Consider the following 14,876-nt stretch of genomic DNA (forward strand, 5'->3'; position numbering starts at 1 on the left):
GCCCGCCGAGTGCCTGCCATACATATTACAATCTGGGATCCATATCTTTGTCACAGTGAATATGCAACGTTACACTCCCCAGCACATATTTTATATTACAACTTCAGAGACTAGTTAGGTTAAACAACACTGCCCTGTGCATATTACACTCCAAGGCGCATATCGCATAGCACGCGCTAGTGCCTGTGCTATCTCGCGCTCTCCAATGAATCGGTCATTGCGCACAATGTATTGCATATTATATGTCACGCCCCGGTTCATCTTATATCACACTTTTTGGTGCATATTTTATACCATATACTATATCTAGTTTTCATTTTCAGTCGTGCTCTCAGGACTATGTTCTATATAACACTGCATCCACCTACCCTTTTCACGGGCATTACATTTTGCGATGGGGGGTGGAGGGTCAGGGGGTGTTTCTGCCAAGTAAGCCCGGAGTCACAGTCACAAACGTCCTCTTCTTCCTGAATAAAAGTGAGATTATGCTGCATACTTGTTCATATTTTAAGTAGTTCGCACAGACACACATTTTAAAAACAATAAAGTTCCTAATACCCACCTTCTCTGAACAGTTAGCTTGCTGCCCCATCCACCTCCTCCCTATCCTCTGTTGTCTGAAGCCATGGACTAGCCTCCTCCCTCCTGCCATGCATGGTCTGATGTGCTGCCACTGCCCTCCATTTAGCATGATGTGCCAGTCCACTCCTCCTGCCCTCCATTGCCCAATTCTATGGCCCATCATTGACCTCCTGCTTAGCCTCTGTGCTTAGCTTGCTGCCCCTATTATCCTTCCCCCTGCCCTCCGATGTCTTTGTGCATGCCCCTGCTCCATCCTTTTTGCCCACCATGTTCCATGGACCTGCCACTCCTATCTACTCTGAGTGTTCTGTTGAGCTGCCACTCCCCTCCCACCTGCCTAGCATTGTCAGATGACTGTAACCTGTCCCTGCCACCTCCACCCTACCTGTCCACATGCCATGCCCCTATCCCCTTCCTCCTGTCCTCCATGGTCCATTTTACTGCCACACCCTTCTGCCCTCCCTGGTCTGTTGTGCTGCAACTGCTCCTCCTGCCTGCCCCGCGCGGTCTGTTGTGAGGCCCCTTCCCCTGAACTCTCTTGTCTGTGCCCAGGTCCTGACCCTCCCCTCCATGGTCCTTTGTGCATGCCCCTGCACCCTCCTTCTTGCCCATCATAGCCATTGTGCTGCTTAACCCTCCCACTTGCCATGCATGGTCTTCTGTGCTGCCATGACCCCTCCCACCTTCCCTGTGTGGTCAGCTAGCTGCCCCTGACCCCCTCGCACCTTCCCTCCATGGTCTGTGTGTATGCCATCATAGTCTCATTGTTGCTCTCCATGGTGTGTCTTGTTTCTAGTGCCCATCCTGCCTTACCTCCATGGTCATCTTGCTGTTCCTGCCCTCTTGCCCCCAGCCCTCTGTTTCCATGTGCAGACCCCTATTCCCTCCCTCCTGGCTTGTCTGTTCCATTGTAATGCCCCTGATACGTCCCTCCTGCCCTTTATGGTCTGTTATGCTGCAGCTTTCTCTCCTGTCTGTCCATTATGGTCAGCTAGCTACCATTGCCTCTTTCCCCTCTGTTCTCTGTTGTCCATGTGCATGGTCCTGCCCCCCCCCTATTGCTTTCTATGGATTGTTGTGCTGCACTCCCGTCCCGCATGCCCTGTGTGGTGTATTGTGCTGCTGCAAACCCTAATGCCTGCCCTGTAGGGTCAGTTTGGTTCACCTCTCCATGTCCCTCCTGTCCTCTGTTATCCGAGTCCATGTCCCTACCCCAATTCCTCCTGCCTACCATGATCCAATGTACCATACTTGCGAACATTTTGAACTTGGTAAGAGGGAGATTTTGAAACAAAACTGGGGTATTGATTTTCCCCTTTGAGTTACATTGAAAGAGAGGAGATTGTAGACAGGAGACAGATCAAATAAAGCCCATTTGAGCTTAAAAACATTGGACGTTTCCTGGCTGAAACGGGTATGTTGGCATGTATGGTTGAACTACCACTGCCTCTTCCTTCTGCCCACAATGGTCTATTATATTGCCACAGCCTCTCTTGCCAGTCCTGTATTGTTGGTGTGTTGCCCCTGCCCTCCTTTCCACTGCCTTCCATAGTCTGTTGTGCTGCCACTGCCCTTCCTGCCTGCCCAGTGTGGTCAAATTGTTGCCTCTGCACTCTCCTACCTGCCTCCAATTTTCAGAGTCCGTGCCCCTGGCCTCTGCCTCTCAACAGTATCCCAATGACCCAATGAACAACTAGATTGCTAACATTCTATATTTATTACAAAAGTGTGGAACGCCTGACGTCATCTTGATGTAATCAAAACTGTAATACCTAGAGCATTTCCTTTAGAAATTACAAATATGAGAGGGTCTTCTTTGCATCAAAATTATGGTTAGTGCTCTAAAAAACTAAAATGAGGACATATTTTCTGAGTTTTCAAATAGCGACAAACTTTTACATTATTTGTTATCTTTATGTTTTTTTATCCAGTTGACCACTTGATTAAATGTTGCACCTAGGGGAGAGGATGTGGTGTTACTTCCAGAGCTGCAGACTTTGCAACTGGAGAACCAGGTTGGAGTTTCTGCTTCAGCTCAACATTCTGTGATTCTGGTCAAATCACTTAATCTCCCCATGTCTACAACCAAAATGAATTTGATCTTGTGTGATGTAACCAATGCTCATGTAAAGCACTCCAATACCTGACAATTCTGCATTATATAAAACTGCAAATACACAAAAAATAAGTGTTTTGCACACTTCTGTCATTGGGCTACATGTGGGCTACATCTGGGTGATATTTGTGCTGAATTTGGGCTCTTTTGTCTCTGGTGGCCATCTTGGGAGATTTATTTGTTATGAAGTTTCCTAATTTCCTCATTTACTGCAGTCTCCTCAGTAGGAAATGCTTTCAGTTTTTTACTTTGATTCCATCAAGAAGGTATTCAGATATGTCACACATTTTCCATAAATTCTGAATGTTAGTACTCTAGTTGCTCATTAGATCACTGTAGTAAAGCTACTGCTCACCAGGGAAGTCTGCTGCTGGTATTCAAAGTGCATGTTTCAGTATGCATGTCAGAATTATTTTATGAAATAGAAGACGATTTGAGAAGTCAAAATGTGCCCTAATTTTTCTTTCTGCAGCACTAATCATAATTTCTATGGCAAAATGAACCCCCTCATTGTGTTCCTTTGTAAATTAAATGTTTTAAGTGTTACCACTTTATTCCAATCAAGATGGCTTCAGGTGTGCCATACTTTTGTCATAAGTAAGTTTTAAGTAGAAAAGTTTCAAAGTGTCTATTTTCACAAACTAAAAATATTCCTAAAAAATCATCTGTATGACTTAAACACATTCTTTCAACTGTTTACAGGAGATTCACCTGTGCTGGATCCAGGATCCACCACTGAGTAAGAAAAAGTAACGATAACAGTACTTACCTGCTAAGTGAATTTTCTGCCATAGGATAACATTGGTGATTCTATGTGAAAAATGTTCCAAGTGTCAACTTTTAAAATACAATAATAATCCTTAAAAATCACTACTGTAACCAAAACGATTTTACTCAACTGTTTATAGGAGATGTCCAAGGACTGAATCTAGCATCCAGTCCTGTGGTTAGAAAAGTAATCCATAAAGTAACTAATTGCATTTAACTAGATATTCCCATTGAGCTCAATGTTGCATTGTGTTTCAAATTGTGTTGCCCATTGCAACAACTGTAACTACTGTACTTAAAAGTCTATTGCCTATTTTCAAAGTATTTAAACTAAAGTAATTCATTCTGAGAAAGTATATTTTATATTGTAATGTATAATGTAAATAAAAAAATTAAATATCTAAAAATAAACAGTTTAAACAATGTAGTAAATCAGTATAAAAAAAATCAGTATAACAATTAATACATTAAAAATTGTCATTTACAAAACCTTTGAAATTCACTGAAAAAACCATAGGTTTCAGGCCTGATATAGTTAGAAATTAGCATTTAAAAAACCTTTGAAATTCACTGAAAAAACCATAGGTTTCAGGCCTGATATAGTTAGGAATTAGCATTTAAAAAACCTTAGAAATTCACTGAAAAAACAATAGGTTTTAGGGGTGTTCTAGTTAGCTGGACATTTCACTCAAACAAAACCATTGAAATTCCTCCGATATAGTTAGTTGTACTAACTACATCTCGCACGCCCGCAATCCACTGCTGATGATGTCACATATTACATCATTCATGACATGGTCAGTGACATCACTGATGACATCTCAAATGACATCTCAGATGACATCACTGATGACATCATCCACGTGACAATCAGATACACCTCATCATACACTAGTATAACCTTTCATCACTCACTGTAAAATAGAGAGTGCCAGATTTAAAACCATTGACACACCAATACAAGTTTCTAAACACCCACTCAGTGATTCCTAGATCTATACACACATCTAATCACTTACCTATAGATTCACTCATACATGCTGTCAATGATCAATAGAACACTATCAAATATACTTATACACCAATATCGACATTACACACCAGCGCACATCCTAATCACTTATGAAGTCCTTCTACTCACTTATGCAAACAATGGATCATACTTACTTTTACTTAGCTATACACTTATAAAAACACCAATTCATCTATTCATATAGATAATAACTCATACTTAGTGTGTTATAAAAACACTATTACAACTATACAGTTATCCATGCAGTCACTCATACAATCACTGAGTCTTATGTATACTTATTTATATACAACAACTGACACATACACTGGCTTTTATTTTTCTTGTTTGTTGGACATGTACCATTGAGACATATATTGGCTCATCGCCACACCCATAAAGATATTCACTCACCCAAACAACTGTTATAACATGTAGTTTTAACTTCAGTTACCTACTGAATCAACTATTCACACATCTTTGGGCAGTCACCCCCCCCCCCCCACCGAACCACACACACATTCACTCTTCCATACAAATACTCAGTTAACTAATCAATAAATAATATAGACTTTCACGTAGCTAGTAACCAACTGGTGCAGCAGTTTACACAACAACTGACAAAGTGATACAGATATTCACACAGTTTTGTCACTATCCAACATATTTAGTGAGACACTATAAATTAGTCAAGTAAACAGTCAATCACACTGCTACTAAATCCTCCATCCAGATATGTATATTTATATATCCTCTCATTCTTCAATGCAATTGCTATATAGTGGAGAAGTGTGGCTCAATGATTAGAGCGGTAGACCCTGAAGCAGAGGTCTAGCCCGGGACCAGGTTTCAATTCCCCGCCTCGGCGGGTCTTGGGCTCAAAAATTCCACGGACCTGATAATTCTCGCCTCGGTGCCTATTCCAATCATGGAGTCCCACTCTGCAACTCTGGGCAATAGCTTGCTTAATCTCCACAACGGCCCCCACAACGCTGAGGATGCCTGGCCTCCACCTTGGGGGTGCCCAGGAGTGGACGCCTCACAGGGAAAGCCAGGATGGGTTCCACAGCGGTATTCGTACAAGCGCCTTGAGACCCTTGCGGGTGAGTAGTGCGCTATACAAGTATCAAATTTACATTTACATTTATATATATATCATACATGTTTAAATAGCGAACCAAACCATATTCACTGGATGATGTCATCATTGATGTCATCAGTGATGTCATTTGAGATGTCATCAGGGATGTCACTAACCATGTCATGAATGATGTAATATGTGACATCATCAGCTGTGGATTGCGGGCGCGCGAGATGTAGTTAGTATAACTAACTATATCGGAGGAATTTCAATGGTTTTGTTCGAGTGAAATGTCCAGCTAACTATAACACCCCTAAAACCTATTGTTTTTTCAGTGAATTTCTAAGGTTTTTTAAATGCTAATTCCTAACTATATCAGGCCTGAAACCTATGTTTTTTTCTGTGAATTTCAAAGGTTTTTAAGTGCTAATTCCTAACTATATCAGGCCTGAAACCTATGGTTTTTTCAGTGAATATATATATATAATCAAGTAAGGTTTTGCTGAACTTCTTCCATAGAAGGTACGTGTCTGCCTTTGTAATTACGCCTTTCTTGGTGCTCTGGTTTGACCTTAACTTGGTCATTTCCTATACGTTTCTATTCCCTTTCTCATCTGGGCTTCTACGTTACATAGTCCCAGAGGGTTACCTTCTCTCTAGGAGGGTTTTCTGTGACTGAGAAAAGTCTCATAAATGTTGTTTTTCTTCTTTCAATGCTTTTGCTCAGCATTGATGGGATCTCACCAACTCTAGCTCTATCTCTCTCTCGCTCGCGCTCTCTCTCCATCGTGTATGTGCTCTGAGATTCCCTTCTCTCCTTTCTCTGTGTTTCACAGGGTAGGGTTAGCTCTCAAACTAGTTTCCTCCACAAGAAGTTGGAGCTCAAATTCAGTAGCATGGGCTGTTATCCTTCATCCTTTTGCCTTGTCCAGTCAGTGGTTAAAACACTTTGGCAGGGATATATAGTATTATTGTTTCTATGAAGTGTTCTTCCCAAATTCTTTCTTATCCCTCTGCTGTGGATAATGTTTTCCACATGCTTCTCACAGTCTTGCAGACTTCAACTCCCTATGGGCTTCCAAAGTCCCTCTAGTGGAGCTTCTTCTTTGCCTTACCTATATTAAGACAGCCTGGTCAAGTTGTCTCATGACGGACCCACTAGTCCTTTTCAGGTATCTTTTATGAGTTCAGCTTGCAGACCCTCCTCCAGGAATGGTGTTGCTTGGGTATCTCAGGCTAGATGTATCTATCAGATAAATAAGTTACTTACCTTCGGCAACGCCTTATCTGGTAGAGACGGGATCTAGCCGCAGATTCCTTACTGACCTACCCATCCTCCCTGCTCTGCGAACTGCTTGTCTTGTTTCCTACAAGATCCCTTTCTTAGCATTCTGATGCCTTTCTTTAGGTTTTCGTAATTGTTTGGCACAAAGATGTCTCTTTTCTGGTGCATTGTTTCCATAGGCAGTTTCTATAGTGGCTCAGCGTTTTCAGCGCATTAAAAAGACGCAGAAGAAACTGGATTCAACGTGTCGGGGGAGGGATTCTATGTTTGTCAGTGTTTATACTACTTGCTAATCTGATTCAAGGTAGTGAATCCATTAAAAGGTCCAGGGCAGGAGAAGAAATAAGTCACTTACCTGTATCTAGTTGTCCGATGTTGCAATCCTTCATGGATTCCGACGCAGTCCTCTCTCCTCCCCACTCTGATGCCATCTATTCTATATTGGTTCTTGCACAAATACTTTGAAGTTTGATTTAAGGTGTGCCTCGGGTAGAATGGAGTTCAGAGCACTTAGAGCACTGCTATTGTATTTAACTTGAGGATCCTATCTCGACAAAGAGAATCTTTCAAGCATATGAAGCCATGAACGGCACCAGCAGTAGGTTACTGTAATTCTATCTATATTTATCCGGGATGGATCCTTTCCTAGAAAAAGTTTAGTACTGTAGGAAAGTTAGATCTTTCAACATAGATACCCCACTTTTTGCCTTGTGTCAGTGTAGTTCACGGGGATCCTGCTAACCAGGACCCCAGTAGAAGTGCTCCCTCCTCTAAGTTCCATGGTAAGTACTATATACACTCCCCAGTTGGCATACTGGGGTACCATTATAAGTCCCTAGTATATGGTAATGAGGTACCCAGGGCATTGGTACACTAGGGGTCTCCCATGGGCTTCAGCATGTATTATGCCACCAAGGGGAGCCCATGCAAACTGTGGCTGCTGCCATAGCAGTCTGTGTGAAATGGTGCTTGAACTTTTCACTTAGAATCGAAGCTTTCCCTTGTATCACTTTCACTGCACTTTTTAACTTGTAAGTCACCCCTAAGGTAGGCCCTTCGGTCCAAAGGGCAGTGTGTATGGTTCTAAATGTATGGGCACCCCTGCACATGCAAGGGTGCCCCCCTACAAACCTCAGACTCCCTTCTCTAGGCTTTTTAAGTGCAGCACAGCCATTATAAGGTATGTAGTGGACACTGGCAAGTTGAGATGTCCAACTACATAATGGCTGCCCCGAACCTGGTCTTGTTTGGTATCAAACATGTTGGAATCGTCCACATACACCGAATCCAGTGTTAGTTGCATGATTCCATGTACTGGGGTGCTTCTTAGATGACCCCCCAATACCTACCTCTGTTGCCTTACAGGGTCTGACTGCTGGCTTGCACTGCTGCCGACCCTAGACAGTGTTCTGCCAACCCTGCTGCTGAGCTTAACTTTCTCACTCTTTGCCTGATTCATACCGGCACGCCCCTCTTCACGGACCCCCTCTCGGTGATTCACTCGCCTCGCCAAAATCTTCTTCATTGATTGCTCTCCGCCTCCCCCCCGAACCTGAACTACCACGGACCCTTCTAACGTCACGTGGTCCAGCGTTGCCGTTTCGTTCGGCTCGCCCTTTCCGAAGGATTTGGACTTCCCCGGACCCGCCTGACTCCACACGGGGTCCAGCTTTGCCGATTCACCCGGCTCGCCCCTTCCATGCGACACTGTCCAAAATATGTGTAACCAGTCCTGATGATGGCCTTGAGTGTTACGGGCCGAAACGCCGTCGACTTCAACAGCGTTACTGTTGGCGCATTTACAAACATGGGCATTTGCTTTACTGTCCTTTGAATTCCCATACATTTACTGTGTAAATGCCCTAACTTTGGCATATTCAAAATACCATTGTTCTCCTTGTTGCGCCGTTTCACCGCTGTATATACCACTTTATGTGTCACTTGCGCCGTCACAAACTCCACGAGCACTTGTGCACAGTATTTTTTCGGTTACACTTTCACTAAGTGTCACGCAGTGCTTTTTAAACCTATATGATATGTACATATGACGCAATATGTTCATCATGTGTTGAAAATACAACTCTTTCCTACTAACTTGGTCTCTTGTTGTCCTCTGTGTATGGATTCATTCCTCTGATACTGTAACATACAGCTCACCTTTGAATTACTTGTCCTTCCACTGAATTCCACGTTGAGACATTGTTGTCTGTTATCATGTACTGCCCCAGTCTCACTGTGGTTTATGGGCTACCTCCTGTGGTCTGATACTGCTGAGCTTAACTTGGGCAGGAGCGCTGAACAAAGGATTTCCTGCAAAGGAGAGATGTGACCACCTCTCCTTAAGAATTGGGTAGGGTGAGGACGCTTCAGAGCGCCTCCAGACTGCATTGAAGGGCACATTTGGTGCCCTTCTTGCATTAACCAGTTTTGCCTAGTTCCACCACAGAAGAGGTCCTTCCCCCTTTTTATGATTACTTAAGGGCTCCCCTGAGGGTTGGTCTCTAGATTCGTCCAGACAAAAATTCTAGACCAGACTGCCTGTCATCTGAAGATTATCCAAAGACTCTGCTATTGGTGGACACTGAAACTCTGCTGTACTTCAAGACGGCTCTTGTGTGAAGACTCGTCCATGTGCTTTTCCAAGTTTTGCAACTGTGTGACCGTTAATCCTCTGAGTCACTAAGGACTCAGCCTGCATCCCAGCCAGAAGGAATCTCCCTTGAAGTGAAGGAGTCACTTCCCTGCGTCCGCAGGCACCTCTACGACGACAACAGGTTTGTTAATCCTGTTGTCCCACGGACTTCACCCAGCTCTGCAACATAGGTGATGGTTTGTTGGTTCTCCAGAGGCCTGACCAGTCTTCCCTGCAACTTGGGTGACTGTAATCCCTCTCCAGCTGACTTGAATTGCATCCCTGTGCACTGCGTTTGTTGGTCCTTACCAAGGAGTTAGCTCTCTTCACTGAATATCTTTAAGCTCCAAGAAACCCCACTCTCCAGCACCGCACAGCTCCAAGAACAACGTCCTGCCTGCATCTCCTGCTTCATGGATCTCCTGTGTACTGTTGAGGCTTCCTTGTGACTCCCAGTGCCTGATACCAGAGGGTCCTTGAGGGCCCTTCATCGATTCCTGCAGGCTCTCCTGCGTGCTGAGGGCTGGCTCTGAATTTCCTTTGCTGGTTTAGTCCCACAGACCTCGCTGATCTGCAACAAAGCATCTTCCTCCGTGAACCATTGTTTGCGTTTGCCAAGGCCTGTTGGTGTCCTGCCAGCCACTGACCTCGCTGCACTCGTCGACCAGCGTGGGACAGCTCTTGAACTGGTCCTGTACTCCTGCATCTTCTCCTGGGCTCCACTGCTGCTGCTTCAACCTCACCGTGCTGCAGCAGGAATCTCTGACAGGGGCTGGTATTGTGCTTCTATGCCACCTGGTCAACTCCGGGTGTTTTGGACTCTGTCCGCTCTGCTTTCAAGGTCTTCTTGTCTGAATTTCTCGCCCTGGTCCCACCGGCCTGGTCGATGAGACTCTGTAGCTGCTGAACTACCACTTATCTCCATTGTGTCTACGGGCGGTTCCGACATGTCTTCATCCTTATGTACCTGGGCTCCCTGGTGTAGATATCCTGGTTCCTGGGGTATCCACTGGTGGGTTGGTTCGCCAACCTTCCTGGATCCAAGTGGTTCCATTGGGTCCTTTGGGAAGGGTCCTAGAATTGTATAATTCCAACCGCGACTTACTCAGTGTTACCCCAATGGACATTTGACAGTGTAACAACTCTGCACCCAGGCGCATTGGGGGTCCCAGGCTACCCACCTTGGGTAGTTCCCTGTTTCCCCTGGAGTCCTCCATCCTTGGGTACTAGTTCCGTTTTGGTATTCACCTACTACTTACCTCTTTCTGCAGTATTTCTTATGTGTAATTGATATCTCCGGGTCGGAGATATACCAGGTTAGTGTCTAGTAATAAATATAATGTATTTTTTTACTCACCTGGTGTGGTTCTTTCTTGTGTGTAAATCTTGCTGACTGACTCTAGTGGTACATGCACCTACTTTACATCCTCCTGGATCACTAAGGGTTGCCCGAACTCAGTGCACTGTGCCTCACCACAGGTGGATTCTATGTACTGAGCCAGCCTCATGCAAGTACCTGCAACCATAACCCTTCTTTAAGAGTACCTTATGCAAATACATAAGAAATCTGGTTTTTGTCCCATTATTACTGTGAAACATATTGCATATGTAAAACAAGAAATCCTTCATGAAATATGGGTGTGGCATTGGCATAGCCTGAAAACAGGGGATTATTACAGGTCTGTGAGTCTGTGAAGGAGACACTTGTTGGGGAATTACTTTTGCACAAGTAAGTACTATTTAAACAACAGTATTCATCACAAAGCTTAAAACGGATAGTTACCCGAAATATCCTCCTAAACGGACAGCTATTTGGAAAACACAGCACAGGTCCCATAATTTGAAAATCTGTTGAGAAGATGTATTTTGCTTTGAATATATGTTATAAAAAGTCAGTTGACTCGCTTATTGCCATTTACCTCCTGATTTCAGTTCCCTAACTCTGATCTTTCTGGAGCTACTTTTAACAGGTCTATAGATCCAATTGTAAATAATTATTTTCTAGCTGCTGAGGATTGATGTAAGTATACTGGACTTGGAAAGCACCAGCCTAGACTCCGCATTGAGCCTCCGTTTTACACCCACACCTCTCAACCACTTGCTGGTATCTACTTCGGCCAACAAGATCCTCTGGGTGGACACGAAAACTGGACGCTTTATCCGAGAGGTGAGTGATTGAACCCCAAGATTCATGATATGGTTGATTCTGTTTGTGTCTTTATGTATATATGGTATAAATAGGCCCACTGGAATTATGGGGCAAGAGAGGGCCAAATTATGCGACAGAGTTGAGTTAATTATACGGTAAGAAAAGGTAAATGATGTGGCATAATGTAGAACATTTTTTATAGTTTGACTTCATTATTTTCTTCTTTTTACACTTGCTAACCCTGTCTGGGTACATCTCATTAGTACCAGTTTAACACCCAAATATGGCAATAAGCTAGGAATCATTTTTTTGTTTTTAACCCCTTCAGTGCCCGCCCCTTTCCCCGCCCTGTGCCGGTGCTTTCATTAGCGGGCGGGGTCTATGACGAGCTGGACTCGTCATGGGCACAGCGCAACCGCGGCCCATGACGAGTCCAGCTCGTCATGGGCACTGAAGGGGTTAAAATCCGCCGATTATGTAGAAGATGATGGATTCTGTGGCAAATGCGGCAAATCTATAATTATGCGGAAATCGCAGCAGACGCACAATTGCATAATTCCAGTGGCCCGGAGTATAAATATGTAATATATATGCAGATGCACAGATAGTAATTATTTATTACCCTGGTTGGATGTGGGGAGATACATTACTCACAAGAGTCGAAACCTTGAGTGGGTCATACTGTCCCTCCCCTCCCTCAACAGTGGCAAGAATAGTTTATTAGTCTGCATTTGTCCATATGGGTTATGCCATGCTGTTCTTTCATTTGCGTTAGGTGTAAATATATTACACAGGCAATGAGAGCACCTATACAGTTATGGTTAGGTCCACCTTTCCATTAAAAAGGTATTTTTCTTATATTCAGGTGTTATGTATTGCCATTTATTTTCAATGATAGCAAGACACTTCTTGTATGATCACATAATGTACAGCAGAGCATCGTGGGTTGAAAAATCTAAGGAAGATTGTAAAGATATGCAAAGATCAGCAGAAGGAAAAGCAGCCATCACCCGGGTTTCTTGGGCGAGCATGTCACATCCAGTTGGTAGGTAACACCTATCCATTCATTTAGAGAACACTATTAAAGCCACAAGAATCTGGGGGTTATACAGTCACTTGATAACATGCTACAGCCACGAGCTAGAATTCCACTCCCATCCCTAATCCTACATCATTTGCGTCCAAGGTGGTAGTTATCAGTGATCAGGAGATCTCAAAACACCCACAATTATTACAATTGTATCTGCTACGCCTCTACCAACATGCTTTGCTAGAATTGCTAAAGTGACTGGCTTTGCTAGAATGTGTCACTCATACCCCTGCTTCATGTCCATATCTGTCAGGCACCTATCCCTGGGCATTTACCAAGAACCTGACCCATAGCTAGACCGAATGTGTAGGAGATATAGCAGCACAGAAATGCAAACATACTTATAGTGGGAAGTGTAATATATGGGATATGGGGTGGAATCAGAAGAAACCTCCCACTCAGCAGTGGTGCCTAACCATGTGGTGTAAAGGAGATTGTACAGTGCAACGTGAGACTGGCAATGCAGTTACTAACACAGCTGGTGGCTGAGAGTAAGATCAGTCTTCGTACACTGATTTGGGCACACTTCTTTATCTGGAGAGACTTGATATGTAGTACATCTGGTTTGACCTTCATTCGGGGAGGCAAGGACCACTGATCATCAGCTATTGATTGCAACATTATACACAGGAAGAGGAGTGGCGGTGAGTAGCAGTCATTAACTATAGCTGGGTGGGGAGATCATGCACCTAAATAGAGGGCAAAGGTGTAAGAAACCTGTATTGGTCCCTTGTGTCTGGGTTCACATTTGTCAGTCAGAAAAAAATCACCTTTGGGCAAACTAGTTCATCAAGACCCATACCTTTATGCATTCATACAAATAATCATATCACCAAAACATTATCCCACCACCATAAAAGTTCAAAACTAGAGAAATGCAAGTATTTAATACAGTATTAATAAAACATATAAAAAGTTAAAAACACTGTTTCGCCAAAGTTGTAAGCAAATTGTAGAAACCACACAAATTAATACAATAATGGGAGAAACTGCAAGAAAAATTATTTATAATCATCTAAACGGGCCAATACATCAGACAGAATTATTTATGGTGACACTTGAATTTCGTATACATGATTTAACAATAATAACAAATGTCTTTTCACAGTCTACAGTATGCTCGTTGTCAAAGAGCGTCAACTTGTTTCGGTGGGTATCACTGCTTATACACCACCTTCATCAGGACTAAAAACAATGTCTCCCAGAGCACAATAAGAATCTGTATATATACACACAGACAAAAATATAAAAAAGAATAAAACATTTTTAAAAAAAAGAAGAATATGGACCAATAGTGGACTAATAATAAAACAGAGTTTATAGCCTGGTGATACAACAAACACTCCTTTCATTCAAACTTACAACCAAAGTGCTACATGTCACAATGGTTGGTTGGGGACACTCCCTTCTGTACCCCCAAGTAGTGTACGCCCATCACTCCCCTTTAATGTCAAGGCTACCCTACCTTTTTCCTACATACATCCAAGAATAGTAAATATGTACCTGGTCTAGATCCAAGGTTTCTGTACCATATCAGCTGCGAGTATTCTTATGCAGTCAGATCTGTGTTTTGTTTTTTTTGTAGAACCACACTCTTCGTTAGTCACCCTTATTATATTGGTGAGATATTCTGAAAGTTAAATTCAGAAACCCTTTGTTAATAAACCCTCAATGAGAAATCCCAATCTGGGTACGGTTAATCTCAGGAACATATAAACTGACATTACCTCCAAATATGTTTCTCACATCCAGAGATGGAAGGAGATGAGACCGATATATATCTCTGTAAGAAAATATGTAAACAATATTGAGTACTTCTAACTTATATCAACAGTGAAGAGGAACTATTTCCTAATATTGTATTTTCATTTACCTTTCTTCTGTATTCACAAACTCTCTAATATTACCATTTTCTGTTTTCTTTTTTGGTTGAGTTTATCGCCATGAATGCAGTTCCCTCAGCAGTTATTATATCAGCATGGCCATATATCTGGAACATAGAATTAAATGCCAGGAAGTTATCGCTAGTGTTCTGCCCATTTTGCCATGCCATTAACTACTAAACAACATTGTAGATAAACATAAAAAATCGGGAACAAAACCAATATAGTTCTTAGATGTTATTAGGGTTATGCCCTCATTATAAAGCCTCAGAAAATCT

At 42.9% G+C, this 14,876-nt stretch overlaps 1 protein-coding gene across 2 annotated transcripts in view; it reads left to right on the forward strand.

Moving 5' to 3' along the window:
* WDR90 (WD repeat domain 90) overlaps positions 1 to 14,876 on the forward strand; it is a 1,426,420-nt gene that overhangs the window by 456,618 nt on the left and 954,926 nt on the right. For both annotated transcript variants that reach the window (XM_085628141.1, XM_085628142.1), the window contains exon 23: positions 11,482 to 11,643. In XM_085628141.1, the coding sequence (XP_085484267.1) occupies positions 11,482 to 11,643 (162 nt within the window). The remainder of the gene's footprint in view (positions 1 to 11,481; positions 11,644 to 14,876) is intronic.

The sequence above is a fragment of the Triturus cristatus genome, chromosome 10 (assembly GCF_964204655.1).
Source record: "Triturus cristatus chromosome 10, aTriCri1.1, whole genome shotgun sequence".
NCBI lineage: Eukaryota > Metazoa > Chordata > Amphibia > Caudata > Salamandridae > Triturus > Triturus cristatus.